Consider the following 19,840-nt stretch of genomic DNA (forward strand, 5'->3'; position numbering starts at 1 on the left):
CAGTGCAAGCCAGTTATAGGTGGGGCTTGTAAAACAACAAGGAAATTGAGACACAGTAAGGAACATCTTGAACTTAAAAGCCTACATAACACCTTCACACCAGTGGCGGAACTACCGCCGGTGCAACCGGTGTGGGGGCCTGAGGCTGTGGGGGGGCCCAGTGGGGTCAGGTCCTGGGCACCCCCACAGCCTCAGTGGGGTCCGGTCCTGCAATATGGGGCAGTGCACGGTCCCGGTGTTCGGGACCGTGCACTGCCACCGACGGGCTTCTCAGTGAGGGGGCGGGTCCTGTGACTCACCTCCCCTCCCGGCCGCGTCCATAGTAACAGGCGGCGGGAGGGGAGGTGAGTCACAGGAGGCGTGTGTGTGTCACAAGCCCCGCCCCCTGCAGTGCACACATCGAAACTCCCTGGCAGCTGTCCTCTGGCTGGGTAAGTCCGAGCGCTGGGGGGGATGGGAGTAGGAGTTGTGTACTTCTCTTTTTCATGTAATTAGACAAGTGGATTTTAATGGAGAATATTACACTGTAATGTTCCCTATTATAATCTATTTCTCTGTTGTGTACTACTATTTCATGTAATTAGACAAATGGATTATAATGGGGATTATAATGGGGAATATTACACTGTAATGTTCCCTATTATAATCTATTTCTCTGATTAAATGATACAGACTGATTAATGATACAGACAGGCCTCTGTTCTATCAAAGTTTGAGACTACGATAGAATGTGTGACCAGTGACGTGGTCACACATTTTCACGTAATCTCGCCCAGTTTTTCGGCGGTGGAATAGGTGAAGCATTCCAACGCTTTCTCTGCTGTTCCAGGGCAGATCGGCATCGCAAATCGCATGTGCAGGAGAACCGATCTGCCCTGAAACAGCTGATCGGTCCTGAGATGTCACTTCTATCCGACTTTGTGAGTGCGGTGGAATGTGAGATCGCAGTAGGAGAGAGAAGTGACATTTCAGGACCGATCAGCTGTTCCAGGGCAGGTCGGTTCTCCTGCACATGCGATTTGCGATGCCGATCTGCCCTGGAACAGCTGGGAAAGCACTGGAATGATTCACCTATTGGCGGTCACACATTCCACCGTCGAAAAACTGGGCGGGATTACGTTAAACCGTGTGACCACGTCACCGGTCACACATTCTAACGTAGTCACAACCTTTGATAGAACACCGCCATCAGGGGGTATGGCCGGTACCCATGTGAGGGGTCTGGGGGGCCTCTTACATGGGTGTCAACTGTACCGGGGCTGCATGGCAGAGGTGACAGGGGAGGGGGTGGAGGAGGCCGGGCCCCAGCAGCAGCAGGTAAGAAGAGTTGGGAGGAGGTACAAGGAAAGGAATCCCGACGACCAGACCAACCCACCTGGGACCCTGCACAGCCCACCATAGAGAGTGTCAGGTGGGCTATGCAGGATCTATGGTGTGCTCTGCAGGGTCTCAGGTAAGTCCAGCATGCTACTGCAACATTAGAGACCGCTGGGGGGGGGTCTTGGGCCAGTGCGATCCGCTCCTGCGCCCCCCCCCCTCTTGGGAGGGGGGCCCAAGATAAAATCTTGCACCAGGGCCCTTTGGTTATTAGGTCCGTCACTGCTTCACACGGTATGAAATGAGATCATAATCCGGCAGCTAATATGCAATATGAGCATGGTTTAACCCCTTCGTGACGGGAGACGTACACTGTACGTCCCGTCACAAAGTGCCTATATGACTGGCCATGTACACTGTACGTGACGAGTTATATCAGGCTTTGTAATGCCGATAACCGCTGATTCTCAGCAGTTACCAGTCATTAATGAATGCCTCAGTATTGAGGCATTCATTATTGAAATAGTTAAGCTTTTGCAAAAGCTTCTTTGTTTCATTAATTAAAGAATGAAGCCGTTACATGCAAATACGGGACTGCTAAATAGCGATCCCGTATTTGACAGCTGAAAATAGCAGAGACGTAGCAGAGTGAGTCACCTCTCTGCTATTCGTTTTGACAGCTCGATAGCCCGATGTTTATGATACATTTCACCAAAGAGATACAATGTATCTCTTTGAGTGAAATGTATCAGACTTCTGATCGTCTGGGCCGATCAAAGACCTTTTAGTGAGATCTGAATCTGACATGCTGTCAGGATCAGTCTCTAAGGTTATTATTAGCCGTTCCTAAGTTTGGAGCAGCCTAATAATAGCCAAAAATTAAATAAAAAAGTTATTTTTTCAAGCAGTCATAGTGACTGCTTGATATAAACTGACAAAAAAAAAGTTTGTTTTTTTTTTACTTTTTTTTTTACAAAGTGTAAAAAAATAAAAATAAAGTAAAACAAAATTAGGAAAATAAAAATGATATATAAATACATTTTTTATACTATAATTATTATAACAAATTTCTATAAAAAAAAATAATAATAATCAAAACTTGCGAAAAAAAGTGTTTTCTTCTAGTTTTTTTCCTAATTTTTAAATATTTTATTCAAACTAAGTGAGGCGTTAAGTACAATGTTTGATATAAACATGTAGCCCTATCTATCCTCTAAAAAACAATATATAATATGTGTGGGTACATTTAGTAAGAAAGTATATTACTGCTGTGGAAGAATCACACAGCAAAAATGTGTGTCAGTAATTTATGAACAGAAACTGAAAACTAGCTCAGTCATGAAGGGGTTAATGACCATAATCTGGACATAGTTTCACTTCAAGCATATTGTGGTTTCAAAGCTGCAGGGTTCCATTGAAACTCTACAGTCTGTTATGGATGCAATAGGGATCTATCATTACAGACCCCCCTGTTCTATGTAAGATGATAGACATGACTGTTTTAGATGCAGTGGCCTTACCCGGGCAGTGCTTGCGGTGCTGACAGTCTGGTGGCTCTCAGTGGATGAGGTGCTTGGACTGTGAGATAAGACAGAGACTGCATCTCCTGATCGATGCCGAGATTTCATAGACTCAATTTCTCGCTTCAACACCATGTTGTCAAATACAGCCAAATCATGAGGGAAGATCTGGGGCCGTAGCTCAGACAGCAGAGTGAACTACAATGGGAGAAAGATTTATATAGCAGTAGGTATAGAATATCCTTCCACATCCAACCACACATATACACACAACTTCCAGTTACCTTGGCTTGGGTGTTGAGAAGCTCAAACATAGCCATTACGAAGGCCTGCACTGAGATGTGGAGGTCTTTGTACTGCTGGAAGTAGTAGTTCATTGTGCGTCTCTCAGGCTCAGTAAGCAACATACATGCCCTCTCTTCTAGGGCAACCACGGACTGATTACCCAGACTGCTGAGAGTGACCTGGGACCCGGCAGGTGCTCGGTAGAAGACTGGCTGTGAGAGACACAGGGACAACATCTGTTAACAAGTGTATGCAATATACTGTTATGTTCACATACATGACTATGTAAGAACCTGATAACTTCAGTGGATCTATTGGAATTTGGTTACATTGTAGATTTATATATATATATATATATAAAGTGGGGGGAATTTATCAAAACTGGAGCAGAAAGAACCTGGAGCAGTTGCCTATAGCAACCAATCAGCATCTCTCTTCAGTTTGCGCAGGTAAGGTATTCGAAAATGAGACAGAGAAGCTGATTGGTTGCCATGCAAATCTGCTCCAGATTTCGTCTGCTCCAGTTTTGATAAATCCCCCCCAGTATATTTGGAGCAGTGTAAATGATATGCACAAAGTATAGCAACTAATAGTAACAACCAATCAAAAATCATCTTTAAGTAAAAGTTAAATCTGACTGGTTGTTCTGAATTAAGTCAGTTTATTTTGTTGTTAAAAAATACAGTTTTTCCTGTTACTGTGCACATCCTGTAGGGCAGGCCAATCACAAGAAGTTCCTGTGGACTTGTATGCAGTACAGCGGCGGATGAACGTCATACTGCAGTGACTATAGCAGAACTTGTCAGCACCCTGATCATTGGCACCGCTTGTAGCATCACCAGGAATGATTTAAACGAAAGCAGGACATTTTTAAAAACATTTTTAACTTTGACATTACATGAGTATATGCAACAACATTGTACGGTGTGTTATTGCATGCACATTAACATGCGGTATGCTGTACACATGTGTTAAGGCAGCACATTTATTTTAAATGGGTTACTCATGCACCTCTACACACCTAAGACCCCGTTCACATGTAGCGACATACCTTTGCAGCGGCCGGGATAGCACGACTTTCGGGGCGACGTTCCAGCGACGATCCAGCGACGGTAGCGCGACCTTCTCTGTCAGGCTCCATAGAAAAAAAGCAATATCGCGCAAAATCCGCCGAAAAAAGGGTCCGGCAGAAGCGACTTGCGACCGCGACGAGCGACATGGAGCTAAGACAGCTCCATTGACTATCATTAGCCGGCGACTTCCCGCGATATCGCGCGGCAAAAATGCGCAATATCGCGGCGGAAATCGCGCGATAAGTCGATACATGTGAACGGGGCCTAAATCTGGGCATGGATCTTTTATGTCTGTGTGTCCCATATGTGTGTTGAGGTGTGCTACAAAGCATATACATTTGGGCAGGGGCGTCCCGAGGCTGGGTGACACCCGGAGCGGTAACCGAGTGTCACCCCGCCGGGGCGCACGCACGTCAGTATTCTGATACCTGCTGGCGGCCATCTTGGTGATGGATGCCGGCAGAGAGAGGAGGGGACAGTCACCCTGCGGGATAAGGTATGCCGCCGGGTCCCCTCCTCTCTCCTGATACTGTCGGGCGCTCGGTCATGGAGGTCATTTTCAGAGGGGGGTGACCCCAAAATGACTGAGTCATTTTGGTGTCACCCCTTCAATGGTGTCACCCAGGTGTGGGCCGCACCCCCCGCACCCTCCTTGTGACACCACTGCATTTGGGTGAGTCTGGAAGGTGCATTGTGGTGCCCTTTAAAATAACTGGCACCATGATGCTGATTGTATAATACTATACATTGTGTTACATGCATTAGGTTAACATGTTATAAAATGCAGGTTTTACCATGCCTTACCACAATGCATAGGTGTAAAGTTGACCTAATAAAAGTCTCATATAGAAATGCAAAAAAACAAAAAACTACAAAACTATTTTCTGATCAGTAATGAAAAGCAGTGAAGAGTTTAGGTGTGATAACTGGAAAATTCTCTGAACTCAATGATTTATTGTACCATTTAGAAAACAAAGAGACCACAATCTGCGCTATAGAACTTGTGGGTATTTTTTTCACTATAAGGCTGACAGATTTACAGCAGCTAGAAGGATCATTCAAAACATGTCAATTTAAGTTTTAGCGACAGCCGCAGATCCAGAATCAGTCGCTCAGTGAACCTTTTATATTCACACTGGGGGGGGTATGAGGGAGATGGGAGATAAGTGTACCGTAAATTCACTTAAAGCGTATCTAAATGCAAAACTAATATATTGCAGCTTACCAGCCTTTAGATGTGGTGACTTTATTAGTTGTCTTTAACAAATGTTCTAAAATATTCTAGCTTGAAAAATGAAAATGAATGCATCCACCACATCTAAGGATTAATAAGCTGCAATACATGCAACTTTTGCTCTAAGATTTAGATATGCTAGCATATAGCTCTAACTGTATTGTGGTAAATCTCACTGGCCATATATACAGTATATATATTTCCTGGCGCATCATGGCAGCACACAACGGGCTAATGCCCCGCCTCTTAACCCCATAGGACAAGTCAATTATAAATTTGGATCCCCCACTGCCCACGGCATTCTTTTTTCTGTCCTCGCCATGGACGAGTCTACAATTTTTGCCCTTACCTAGTCGATATTCCTGCATCTTCCCACACGGGGTCAGGTCTCCCCTGATGTGATGTCTCTGGCTTAAAATACCTTTAAACAAGGTATACAGGCAGAGAGACCCGCTCAGCAGCCCGGGTCATTAGCTATGAGGTTCTGATTGAGCCTGTTTCTACTACTCCTTGGCAGCTTTCCTTGCCGCGGACTTAGACATTTTCCCTCTCCTACCTTTCAGTTTCCTGTAATGGCCGTGACTCTCCAGCACGGCTACTATCTCTGGGTCCTCGACTGAACGATCCATCCCAAAATGGTGGCAGCCGATCTGCGCAGGCGCGGACGGCCGCCATAGCAGGCTCCAACCAAATGGAGTGCAGGGTCACTTTGGCGCGTGCGCGGTTTCCTTAGATGCCGCCATTCAGGATTTAAACAGCGGCGGCGGGGATTATGACTCCTCTCAGGAGCTACAGAAGCAGCGGCCAAACTTACTATCAGACAGCGCTGGATGTCCTCTGAGCCTCTTTACAGGTACCTCGTATTGTTATAGTCCATTAATTATATTGTCCTGTGCTTTTCTTTCTTACCTCCTTTCCTATGTCTACAGATCATGTCCGATGATGCTGCCTCACAAAGTGCTGCATCCCCTAAGAGGTAAGGGTGGGTACATTTTTTTTTGGTTTCACTCATTTAAGGAGACAGTGAGGAGTTGCTTATTCAAGTTATATTTTACAGCCCACCTCACGAACATCGCACCCACTCCAGACGACGGTCCCCGATGCCACAGAATCATCACAGGAGGGGTAGCAGCTCTTAACCTACCCGCCGTACTCAGCCCACCAAAAGCCATGAGCACAATACTTGTTGGGCATGTGGAAACCCGGCCCTAAAGGATAAATTGGTCTGTCAAGCCTGTCTAATGGAGGATACACAGGACCAGGGGACTCCTACACCGGATGTGGTGTCACTGATCAAGCAGTCAGTTAAAGAATGTTTTCAAGAGCTTACAGGATCCTCTTCTGTGCAACCTTCCACATTGCAGACCTTAGGCGTCCCGGGTTTGTATTCCAGCGAATCTGACAATGCAGACACATGTGAGCAGTTTGCCCCTTCGGGCTTTGATTTTTCTTTGATTGATCCCTTCATCGCAGCAATCAAACAAGCTATAGATTGGGAGGACGATATTCAACAGTCGGCTAAGATGAGGAAATACTTTCCTCATCTTAGGAAGGAAAAAAATACATTCCCATATATGGGTGAGATTAAGGAGCTCATTACCGAGGAATGGCGCAAAGTCGGGAAGAAACCATGCCTCAATAATAGGGTGGCAAAGCTATACCCCTTTAAGGAGGAAGATATCACTGGCCTTACTTCACCCTCTCTGGTAGACGCTGCAGTGATGCGTCTGGCACGTCTCGTGACCCTCCCCATGGATGACACAGTCTCCTTCAAGGATCCCTTGGACAGGAAAACAGACTTGGACATTAAGAGAGCATATACAGCTGCCATCCAGCGATTGCGCTCACAGCTGTGCCTAGAGCGATTCCGTTGTGGATTCAAAATATAGACCAAGCCCTGAGGATGTGGACAAAGATAAAATCATGGAACAACTTCAGGACTTGCGTCTAGCAGAAGACTTCATTGGTGAGGCGGCGATAGACACCATAAGGTGCTCAGGCCAGGCCATGTTAGACATGGTAACAGTGTAAAGAGTCATGTGGCTCAGACCCTGGTCTGCAGACGCATCTGCAACTGGTATTGTATACCTTATGACGATTCGAACTTGTTCGGTGGTCAATTGGAAACAGCAATTGCCAAAGTATCCGGCGGTAAATCTGGACCACTTCCGCCGGGCAGGAAGTTCAGAAAGAGCTACCAGTCCAGTGTTAAAAGACTACCGGTCGACAGATCAAAGGAATCTTGCTCATATAGGCCAGGATGAGAATTTCGACGTACTTGGAAAGGTGCTCAGTCTTCCTTACTGAGGTTCTCTAAGAAATTAGCCACCACAGGTTCACAGGATTCGAAGAAACCGTTTTGACGGTACGGGCGCCCACTCCTATTCAGTGGGCGGCTGTTTAAAATTCTTCTCGGAGACATGGGCCAAAGCCCCAGAATGCGATTGGGTGCGATCCACCATTTATCAAGGCCATTGAAGATTCAAGGACAATCCCGCTCAATCCAGACTTACTCAAACCAAACTCCCCAATTCCGCACACAAAGCTCTGATTCTAATCGAATACAACAGCAATCTGCTTCAGAAGGAAGCAATCTGTCCAGTTCCATTGACCGAACGATTCTCAGGGTTCTACTCGCCTCTATTGAGAAAGAAAACAGGGGACCTGAGACCAGTTTTAGATCTAAAAGACCTGAACAAACACATTCGAGTTCCAACATCCCGAATGGAGGCGTTACAAACAATTTTTCCATTGATCCGGCTCCAAGATTGGATGGTCTTAGTGGACCTCCTAGATGCCTATTTCTATATTCCTATACATAGGAGATTTTGCAAATTCCTGAGATTCGCAATCCTGGGATACCACTCCCAGTTCCGGTGCCTCCCCTTTGTAATCTCAACAGCTCCGAGGACATTCTTGAAGGCCCTATTTTCTCTAGTGGCACACATTAAAACTACAGGGCCCGAGAATCAACCACTACTTGGACGATTTTCTCTTACTGGCACAAGACCGCCAAGTCATCTTTCAGCACCTGCGGGTCCTTAGAACAACTTTATAAAACTTTGGCAGGATGATCAATTTCGAAATATACAGCCTTGTTCCTACACAGCAACTGATCTTTCTGGGGGCTCTATTAGACACCCATAACAATGCCATCCAACTTCCAGAGGAGAAGATCTCCAGGATCCTGGACAAAATGAGCCAGGTCTTGTCTGCACACTTCCTTCAGCCCACCAGTGCCTAGCCATTCTGGGACTCCTATCCTCCACCATTCTTATGGTGAGATGGGCGCATTGGAGATTTTGCCATTTCCAATTTGGTTTCCTGAGACAGTGGAACAGATTCGATCACCGGCAGAAAATGTTTCTCTCTCCACAGATGAAAAGTTCCCTATGGTGGTGGACAAACCGAACACATTTGACCCGACACCATCTCCTGCCAGTACCAAACACCATTGTGGTCACTTCAGATGCCAGCAACATGGGATGGGGCGCACATAGCCAAGGACTGGCAGCCCAAGGTAATTGGAACTTTTGTCTAGAGTCAGCCACCTTGAACGTCCTGGAAATCCGGGCAGCATTCAAAGCCCTGCAGTCGTTCTCCCCCCTGTTACGTGGCCAGATTGTCCAACTATTAGTGGACAAAAAATAAATGGTGGCCTACTTCCAGGGACGGGGGGGGGGGACATGCAGCAGAACCCTGCTCAGAGAAGTAGAGTCTATAATGTCCTGGGCAAGGAGCAATCTGTGGGATCTAAAAGCAACTTATTGACTAGGGGAGCAGAACTGTCAGGAAGCAGGGGATGTTACCTCTACTCGGGGACCACGGGCACGGCGCAGGGCACGGGTTCCCCTTCAGCTCGGTAGAACACCTGGTGCCCGAGGTGCAGGTGCGCATGCGCGGGTCATGCGGCATGGTGCCTGAAGTGGCTCAACAGCTCCGCCTCCTAAGAGAACTGAGGCGGACCCTAACGCAACAACTTCAGGCTGCGCAGCAGCGGCACAAGACGCAGGCAGACCGTAGACGCACGGAATCCCCCAGATACAAAGACGGGGACAAGGTGTGGCTTTCCACACAGCACCTCAAGCTGTCCTGTCCCTCCCGAAAACTGGGACCCCGTTACCTTGGTCCCTTCGAGATCGTGAGTATGGTCAACAACGTTGCCGCCAAGCTCCGGTTGCCTGCTTCCCTAGGAATCCACCCGGTATTTCACGTGTCCTTGTTGAAACCTCACCGTGCCAACCCGTTCCCGGGCCGGGCACCTGCTCCACCGCCTCCCATCCAGGTGAATAACGATGACGAGTACGAAGTCCAGGAGATCCTGGACTCCCGCCGCCGGCGTGGGGTCCTTGAGTATCTCGTCCACTGGAAGGGGTACGGTCCCGAGGAGCGTTCCTGGGAGCCCTCGGGGAACGTCCATGCGGACGCCAAGGTTCGGGCGTTCCATCGGGCTCACCCCGAGAGGCCTTCCCAGGGTCGCGTCCGGAGGCCGCTCCTTGGTGGGGGGCTCTGTCAGGAAGCAGGGGATGTTACCTCTACTCGGGGACCACGGGCACGGCGCAGGGCACGGGTTCCCCTTCAGCTCGGTAGAACACCTGGTGCCCGAGGTGCAGGTGCGCATGCGCGGGTCATGCGGCGTGGGCGCATGCGCAGTACGCAGGCTGCGCGCGCATCCCCGGGAGCATAGCGTTCTTGCATCATCTGGCTATCAGGTGTGAGCCTTGCTGGGGGAGGTTCCCAGTACACACCTTCATCTTCCTCGCCTGCCATTGGTTCCCGGGGAGGGAGGCCTCCTGGTTGCCTCGGTGACCAGGGGGTGGTCCTACCTCCCCTGGCTATAAAAACCTGGCCTGAGCTCTGGCTTATTGCTGAGTTATTCCACCTTATGGTGAACACCTAGCCTCCCTGCTGATCCTGCTATTGCCATTGCCCCTGTGTATCCTTCCCGATTACCGACCCTTGGACCGTCTTCTGCCTTTGAACCTTCGCTGCCTGCCTCGACCCGGATTGGACATTTGACTACCCCTCTTGGATTATCCCTAAACTTGTACCGCGTTTCTGGACTGTCAGCTGCTTATTGCCAGTGGGTTCCTCATCTCACTACTAGCTCCCTGGGACGTCTGACAAGAACGTCCTGGCGGACTACCTGAGCCACCATCGGATTGCAACCACAAATGGGAGCTGAACTGGGAGGTTTTCAATGACATCACTAGCCGCTGGGGCTTGCCGGAGATAGATTTGATGGCTACTCAGGAAAACAGGAAATGCTTTCGGTACCTGTCAAGGTTTCCCTCTCCGCAGGCAGTCGGCATCGATGCTCTAACCTTCCCATGGGATTTCTCCATAGGCTACACCTTTCCCCCGTATCCCTCGATAGGGAGGTTCCTGCACAGAGTCTCTCTGTTTTCAGGAACAATAATAGCAATAATACCGTACTGGCCCAGGAGACCGTGGTTCTCTCTGTTAAGTCACCTGAGACTTCAGCCACCTATTGTTCTGCCTCCACACCGGGACCTTCTATTCCACGGCCTGTTTCTACATCCAACCCCAGAGAGGCTTCATCTGATGGCCTGTAAATTGAGCGGCACAGCCTTTCGAACATAGGCTGCTCATCTTCTGTGTTATCTACCCTTATGAAGGCTAGGAAAGCTTCCACCAATGCTACATACCGAGCTATCTGGGATAGGTTTGTTTCTGTGGCTCAGATGGGAAGATTGGATCCCAAAGCTTCTTCAGTCTCCAACGTTCTAGACTTCCTGCAGGAAAGATTAGACTTAGGACTAAGTTGGAATACACTTAGAGTCCACGTCTCTACAATATCTGCATTAACTAATACCAGATGGGCGTTCAATCCACTAATCATCTGCTTCCTGAAAGCCTGTTTCAAAATTCAACCTCCCAGGAAGATTCTTTTTCCACAATGGGATCTTTCGTTAGTCCTTTCAACATTATCAGCTACGCCCTTTCATCCAAATGCTCACTCTACAATTTAGAATTCGACACTGAAAACCATATTCCTAGTTGCCATCACATCAGCGAAACGGGTGTCGGAACTACATGCGTTATCATGTAGGGACCCCTACTGTGTATTCTTCCAGGAAAGAGTCGTACTGAGACCTTTCCTGGAAGACCTTTTGCCCAAGGTGTCCACTCCTTTTCAAATAGACCAGGAATTAGTACTTCCCCCCCTTCCAGGATGAGGAGGGCAACCCACATGCGCTAGATCTGAAGGACGCGCTTAGTTTCTACATTGCAATTACTGCTTCCTTCAGGAAACACGATAATCTCTTAATTGTTCCTATAGGCCTTAGAAAAGGATGGGCAGCTTCTTCCAAGACCATAGCCTCTTACCTCGTCAAAGCCCTCCAGAAAGTCTACTCTCTGAGAGGCCTTCCAATTCCAAAGGAAATCCGGGCTCACTTAACTAGAGGTGTCACAGCATCCTGGGCAGCTTCTTCCAAAGTCTCTGCCGAGACAGTGTGCAAGGCAGCTACATGGTCTTTCAGCCACACTTTCGTAAACCACTATCGAGTTGATCCATCTCAACTAACAACCTTGGCCCTTGGCAAATCTCTAATCTCTTCCACCACTAACGTGTAAACTTGTTTATGTCTTAATAAATACTGGTTTAGCATCCCACCCTGATGATCGTTATTTCCCATTGTGTGCTGCCATGATGCGCCAGGAAAAAGATTGTATACTTACCTTTGGTAATCTTCCTTTCCTGGTACATCTTCATGGCAGCACACCTTTTCCCACGCTTCCATGGCTCGTGCTTGTTACGTGAATGCCGTGGGCAGTGGGGGATCCAAATTTATAATTGACTTGTCCTATAGGGTTAAGTGGCGGAGCATTAACCCGTTGTGTGTCGCCATAAAGATGCTCCAGGAAAGGAAGATTACTGAAGGTAATTATACAATCTTCCGATAAATATACTGTATATATAATATAGATCTTTAGTTAGACCTCATTTAAAATACTGTGTCCAGTTCTGGAGGACCTCACTTACATAAAGATATTGATAAAATTGGATGAGTGCAGAGACAGGCAACACAAATAGTGAAGGGTCTGAGTGAGAAAACATATCAGGAGAGACTATGGGGGTTATCCACTCAGCTGCCGAAGGCCGAACGCTAAAATCAGCTGTACATCGGCTCACTTCGGTTTAGCCGAACATGCTCAGCATGTTCGGCGGAGCCAAAGTAAAGAAGCCGTTTGACTCTGGTATTCTTTCAGGAAAATAATACTTTCTAAGGCTAGTTTTGAACTTTGCTCCTACTAGTTTACGGTCATGTTCCCATCTTCTTGGTCAAGAAAGTATTATTTTCCTGAAAGAATAGTTGATGCATGGAACCGATTTCCTGTAGAGTGCCATTGTAAGTCAGTCAAAAGTAAGTGAATTTAAAGCGGAACTCTAGGTATGACTTTTTAGGCATACGAAGATTGGTCCAGCTTGGTCCGATATAAGAATGCATGTCATACCTGATTGGCTGCTGGGGATCCTGCGAAGCAATGTAATAGCCGGGGCGACTACACTGCTGATCTTCTTGGTCCTTTATGGTGCTGTGCTGAGCAGCTTCACCTCTGTTCTGAAAACAAAGGGGGGTCACTCGCTTGGCACAGCGGACATTCATAGAATGCCTACTATTGTTAACAATGGATCCACAACTTATCTAATCTGAGAACACCTTGCATTTATACTTACATTGGACCAAGCTGGACCAATGCACTGTAACTATTAAACACATTATTTTAAGTATTAAATGTTATACCTGGGGTTCAGCTTTAAACATACTTGGGACAAATATAGAGCTATACTCAGACAAAAAGGATTTTTTAAAAACAAACAAACATTCAACAAAACCACTTGGTCTTATTCTGCTGTCATTCTTCTACAGTATATGTCAGTGTTTCTATGGTTCTATAATACATGGGTAAGCAGAAAGAGAGATTCTGATTGGTCACTATGGGCGGCAGAAATTGAAGCTATTCTTGCTTCACAAACCTGTATTATTGAGGTTATTGTGCTCTAGAAGTATAACTGCAGCAGATGGCTGAGAAATCTATTAGAAAAATGTCAGACGTGTTTAGTAAACTGTGGAGCTCAAATCTATTCCTCCGACATTGCCCTCTGTATTCAGCTGATAGTCATAATCACATGTTTCTGACTGACAGGCAGACTGTATTGAAGACCGTGAAGAAATAATCAGTCTTTCATCCAGCTAACTCACCTTTGTGCTGGTTTCATTGGAGGAATTTCCCAGAATTCTGTAGGGAGAAAGAAAACATGAATGTTGCCGAATCTGGAACACATACAACTTTCTTTAATAAAGAGTTCTTCTTAAAGGAAAACTCTGGAGTTTTTATGCCATTATTTTTTGAGCGTTTATAAAAGATTGTAAAGTCATGTAAAAGATTAAAGAGGAACTTTACCAAAATATTCAAAATAACAACAAAGGCACCTTTAGAAATGTTTAGTAATGACAATCTACAAACACATAAAGTACTTCGAGATAAATTGCAGGCTTTTTTTTTGCATAGCTTATTTTTCTTTTCTTCCCTAGTATTCTGACAGTGGCCATTTTAACTGAGGGCAGGTTACTAGATCTCCCTTTACTTGCTGGAACTCTGTCACATGTGACTAGGACATGTGACCATGCACATCATCCCAGGGGAGGAAAATACCTTTCCTTGAGATATCATGATATTACAAATGAGATTTCCCCAGCAATGCTCTGCTGATGTAACCTTTCCAGGATGCAACGATTGGTCACATTACATCATTTGTACCAAAGTGGACAAGGAAGGGGGGGAAAAAAAGTTGTAAGTAAATAAAAATATGTTTGTTTAGCTAGTGAATGTAAGATGATTTCATATTAGCATGCAAAGCTGTATGCTGATATAATTTTTATTCAAAGTGGGTAAAGGTCCATTTTAAGCACACCCCAATTGTTGCCTTTTTCAACGGATTTGAACAGGCAAAAAATAGATCTTTGTGCCTACAGATAAAGGTGATATAGCAGAACAAATAACCAGGGGCGTCCCCAGACCGGATGTGGTGATGCACTGGCATAGGTGTGAAAATAGTTTCCCTTTCCTACTAAATTAAAGCTTATAGATGTGCACCAGCCACATAGGAAACAATGGGATTTGTACTTGTAATGCATGTACGAGTGTAAAGAGGTCATCAGAATTGCACTGAAACGAGGGCACTTATATGGAGGATTTGAATTATTAAACTGTCCTGTAGAGATTTGTATTTACTATAAATGATCGTATCCAGGGCTGTTCCTATAATGAGGCAGCCTGAGCCACTTGGGGGGCAGCCAGGTGGTGGTGGTGGGGCAGCCACAACATCCCAGTTTGCTAAGAGCGCTTATGAACCTGTGACACCCTGTCTGACCTCCTGCCCAGCTCACTGATGTTACCTGTTGTCAAGAGCTGAGTGGGATGTTCTGGCTTGCGTCCCAACAAACTCCTGACAACCAGTGACTTCAGTGAGCTGGGCGGGATGCCAGATAAAGCCGTTAACAGCGCGGTGTCCGGCATCCTCTGCTGCCCCCACAAGCATTTTCCCTCCTTGCACCACAAGCGTTCCTTGTCAGCACCAAACACCCCCCCCCCCCCCGACCCCCAGGAATGACATTGCCTCAGTCAGCGAATACCATAGGTACGGGCCTGATTGTAGCCATATTAGTGCACTATTGCAAAAACCCAGTTGCGCCCTGTCCATAATACCCCCTTCTTCTAAGTCCAATCAGTACTCAACTGTATTTACTACAGTGTCAGTGAAATCTATACTGACACTGAATATTAATGAACAGTGGTTTATAATAATGATAATATGATATATGCATGTTATAAAACATGGTTTCATGTATGCAGCCCATTGCATATTGTTGCTATAAATACTTTTAATAAGTTATAAATATTCAGTTTGAGAAAGCGTAACCTTGGTTTATTGCCATTGATTCTAACCTGGGAGAACTAAAACTGTCTTTTACACATACAGCGCTATAATAGGAACTCTCTGTAATGCCCTACGGCAATCAATCATTTTCAGACCTGCAGTGGAAACTGACAGTCAGAGAAGTAAAATCTGGTTGTTGTGCTGAAGTACATTGTAATTCCAACCTTGACAGACTAGGCCCTGCATGGTTATGTTTTCTAAATTAATACGTGATTTTATCAGCTGCATCCTCAACATTCCTCCAGGCAACAAAGTATCTGCTCCTGCTCCTGTTTGCAATAAGTACACTTTCATGCTACTGTGTTGTATGGGGGAAAAAAATATAAAATTAATGCATAAACTTTAATAGGTAAACAGACACACAACACAGATTTAGACCTGATGATTTTAAACTATTTCTTTGTTCAAAGCATCATTTTAGCTATACAGATTCACATAACCATATAACTAACTGCAAAACAAGATACCGTTGAAACTGGTTAAATGTGATTTCTGTGTAAGCTTTCCAAGCAAAGACGTACATGCCTTCCCGCGGGTGCCTAAATCTCACGACGTAATAAATGTGCTTGTTTGCAATTCATTTAGCGCTGCATTGGTAATAGCTCTCCAAGTGACATTAGATTTTACTTGTTATTTCAAATGGAAGAGCAAATACCCTAGGACAAGCTGTTCAGCTCTGTTTTCAAAAGATTTCACAGAAAGCCTTTCAGTCAATGCATTCTGTTCAGTTAAAAGAATCAAAAAATAAAAGACACAGTATACCTGTGCCCGTTGTTGTAGATCTCACAGGGACTGTTTTTGTGGTGGTGGTGGTGGTGGGGGGGGCTTCCCTATTATCCACATTTACCATAGCTATTGCTCCAGCTACAGTGAATGTTTGCAGAGGAAACTTAACATTACTGCTCAGGGAATCAAAGCCCTGTTTCTCCTGCTATGTCGTATGATATGACAGATTATTAGCTTTGTAAAAGAGGCTCTCGCCTGTTAAAATTACCCTGTCCTCAAATAAAGGTTTCCCAAACAAGTGTACCTAGGAATACATTCCTTGCCCGCTGCTCATGGCACCACAATGCTGCTCCATCCAATAGAAATCCTCCGCTGCAGTCCACATGAAACCAACTCTTCTCGGTCGCACTCTTGTGTTCCCTGTAGCTCTCACTGGTCTCTCTCAGTGATATCCATGTCAGTTCTGTATCCTTTAGTGACATTGGGGCAGGTGGATCAAGAAATGCTGGTTTCCAGTAGATGTCAGCGGAGGAAAAACACAGGATTCTGCCCCAAAATAAGCCCAGGTACTTCTTTGAGCTTCATGCTACAGGCAGCAAGTGATGCAACACTCAGGTGTCAAAGGACTCATGTATCTTGAGTGCTGTTGCACTTCGGGAATAACACAACAAAAACATAGATGTGAATGGGTCCACGGAGCTTTACAGAGAGCATTCAAATCAGTTACTGCCCCATTCACACACAGTATGACAGTTACCGATGCAAGCCAACTAACCTTTCATTATGGTTTGGGAGGAACCCAGTGTACAAAGAGAAGACAAGGTGGAAATACAGTGAGAACATACAAACTCTACATAGATAGTGCCCACTGCTGGCATCAAACCCAGGGCAGTATATCTACAAGGCAAGAGTCAAAACATCATGTTGCCCTCTTTTTACCTCTGTTGCTTGCTAGATCTTAGCAGTCACTATCAGTTACGCACCAGCTGCACCTCACTTGCATCCACATCAATGGTATTAAAACCTGTAACAGTACTAGAGCAGGAAGACCCAATCCCAACAACATTTTTACCACAGTCTGGTTCCTAATTAAAGCTACCCAGAAGAACCAATGGGGTAGCTCTGTTCCATTCTTAAAACCTTTAACTTAAAACTGACATCTAAATCCACAGATGATATATATATATATGGGTGCGGTATCTAGCACAGCACTTCATGTGACAGGTGAGAGGTCAAGACTGCTCTCCACTCTCACTGTTTACAAGGAGCAGCAGGGTTTGTTTTAACCCTGCCGCTCTCCATCCTGAAGACTTTGGCGGCCAGCGAGGAGAGATACTCGGCGGTGAGGGGGAGGATGGAGCCGGGAGAACGGAGCCAGCAAGGAGAGAGGTAGGCGCAGGGGGGGGGGGCAAAGGGAGGACGGACAGGCTGCAGTCTTATTACAAGTGATCTTGGTGACATCGCCGAGATCACTTGTAAACAAGTGGATTCGCCACACTACATTTAGGCTTGCTTTCCCAAAGCTGGCCTAAATGTAGAAAACAACTTACCGCCCGGCACCCGGAACTGCATGTCCCGGGCGTCGGGAGATTCCACAATGCTGCCACCCCGCCGCTTCCTGCCGCCCCAAGGCCGGGCCTCGGTGGCCTTGTGGTGAATCTGGACCTGGGTGCGGTTTTACCTTCCAAAGAATTAGTAAATTCTCTCCATCTAGTCCTCAGATTTACTAGACATGTGCGATTTGTTTCGTTACGAATCGAAATTCGTACGATTTACACATCCCTGGCAGACAGAACAGCCAGGCTGGTGACCAGACTGTTTCTATTACAATACAGCCTGGTCACTTCTTTGTCTCTAGCCTGAGATTGGACGGTAAAGAAGCAGCAGCAGACTTGTTTAGCACAGCAGACTGCTCTCTCCTCCTATCAGCATGTTCCTTGGCTACTATATTTGCATGCAGCATTTCTGATTGCCTATTACTCTCCCAATTTAAACTCTACTGTGCATATTCAAATACAGGTACTTGCACTAGTTGCATTTGAAAATACTTTTAATGAATACGCAGATGCATTCACAGGCCATATACATTTTTTACGCCTGGTGTTCGGCTTTAACTGGGTTCCTAAATACCCCTCTACTGGGACTCCAGGTATCTGGACAGCAGCACAAGCTGCAATGGCTGTATGTGTGTCCATGACCAGTGCTTCTTTAAAGCAACTGTGCATAGATTTCAATGGCTTTTCATAAGCCGTGACAGGATCGAGAGGTGAGGGAACCCGGTATGTGTTCCCTCACCTCCCGATCTACTGAGCCGACCTGTGACAGTCTCATTGTCATAGTTCTCCTTTAAGTAAAAGTTTCAGGGCGTCAGAACAGAAGATATAAAAAGCTAAGGTGGAATGGCTCAAAGAGATATTTACCAACACGCAGCTGGAGTCCTGTTTTGTAATTACATTGTAAAAAGAGAAATTGCAGCTTATATAGATTAATAGGCTCCACAACCGTTTCAACAGCTCCTAATACTGACAATTTGATACACGAGGCCCGTTATACTGTGAAGCAGAAGGCTAGAGAATTTAGGAAACCACGGCTAACGGAACTTAAGAAGCATCTCTGATATATAAAGTACACCATCCAAAATGAACCCAGTGAAGCAATAATGTTTATACAGTGTCATTATTTTCAGCTGTTGTACAGTAATGGGGCTCAATTGCAAAATTAATATAGGCTTCTGAGATTTCTGCAACCTCTAAAAAGGACTGAACGGGTACGAGAATAACAAGAATGCTTAACAGGCCACAGATGTTCTTAGACACACCAGGAACCCAAACAAATGCATGACCTGCCAGGAAATCAGTCTGAACTTGGCAAGAAATGATGGCTCTTATACATTTTGTAAATATAAGGTTTAAGGCTTGCTTAAATCTTGTTTAGGTGGTGCCCAAAGAGGATCAGTTGAAGTAACCCTGTAACAACCTGGACAATTGTTAAAGCAGAACTATGAGGTGAGTGCTTTTCACTCACCTCATAGTTGTAGCCGACCTGTGACAATGAGACTGTCACAGGTCGGCTCAGTAGATCAGGAAGTGAGCGAACACATACCGGCGTTCGCACACCTCTCGATCCTGTCACGGCTCTCTGCCGTGACAGGGAAAGGGCTGGATTTCCCCCTCCCCGCTCCGATCCGCCAGCGCTGACTGGCGGAACGGACAGGGGGCGGGTACAGCTGGCTCTGCCTCTAGATAGGCAGAGCCAGATGTCAGTCACGCAGATGTCAATTGTCGGGATCTGCTTCAGCTGCGGCGTCTCAGTATACCGCGAGCAGTATACTGCAGCGTCTCAGTATACCGCGAGCTACAGCTCACGGTATACTGAGCCTAGGGTGACGGGAGGACGCTAGTTTGTGTCCTCCCGTTACCCTAAGGAGAACTATGGGGAAAAGCCTTAACCCCATAGTTCTCCTTTAATATGATGTAAAAATGCACAAGCAGAGTTTACCTTTAGTGAATTTTCTCACTACATCTAGAGATAGAGGCTGATAAAATTATATGCACATCTTGGTTCAACTTTTCCTTTAAAAGTCACAGTTTGTGACTACCTATTGTTTAATGACTCCCTATTGCTTACCCTAGTGAACAGTTGTATTGCTGACCATTAGGCTTGGGACCAAGCTCAACTTTTACACATGAGGATGAGGGAGGTCTGGACTGCCACA

The 19,840-nt window shown here is 46.0% G+C and overlaps 1 protein-coding gene across 3 annotated transcripts in view; it reads right to left on the reverse strand.

Moving 5' to 3' along the window:
• WHRN (whirlin) overlaps positions 1–19,840 on the reverse strand; it is a 150,268-nt gene that overhangs the window by 43,954 nt on the left and 86,474 nt on the right. For 2 of the 3 annotated variants that reach the window (XM_018572969.1, XM_018572968.1), the window contains 3 exons: positions 13,661–13,697; positions 3,122–3,334; positions 2,838–3,035 (listed from right to left, as the gene is read on the reverse strand). In XM_018572969.1, coding sequence (XP_018428471.1) covers positions 2,838–3,035; positions 3,122–3,334; positions 13,661–13,697 — 448 coding nt within the window. Of the gene's footprint in view, positions 1–2,837; positions 3,036–3,121; positions 3,335–7,525; positions 7,587–13,660; positions 13,698–19,392; positions 19,417–19,840 lie in introns of all 3 variants that reach the window. The other variant, XM_018572970.1, reaches the window with a different exon arrangement.

This window comes from Nanorana parkeri, unplaced genomic scaffold (genome assembly GCF_000935625.1).
Source record: "Nanorana parkeri isolate BGI_ZX_2015 unplaced genomic scaffold, ASM93562v1 scaffold2190, whole genome shotgun sequence".
Taxonomy (NCBI): Eukaryota; Metazoa; Chordata; class Amphibia; order Anura; family Dicroglossidae; genus Nanorana; species Nanorana parkeri.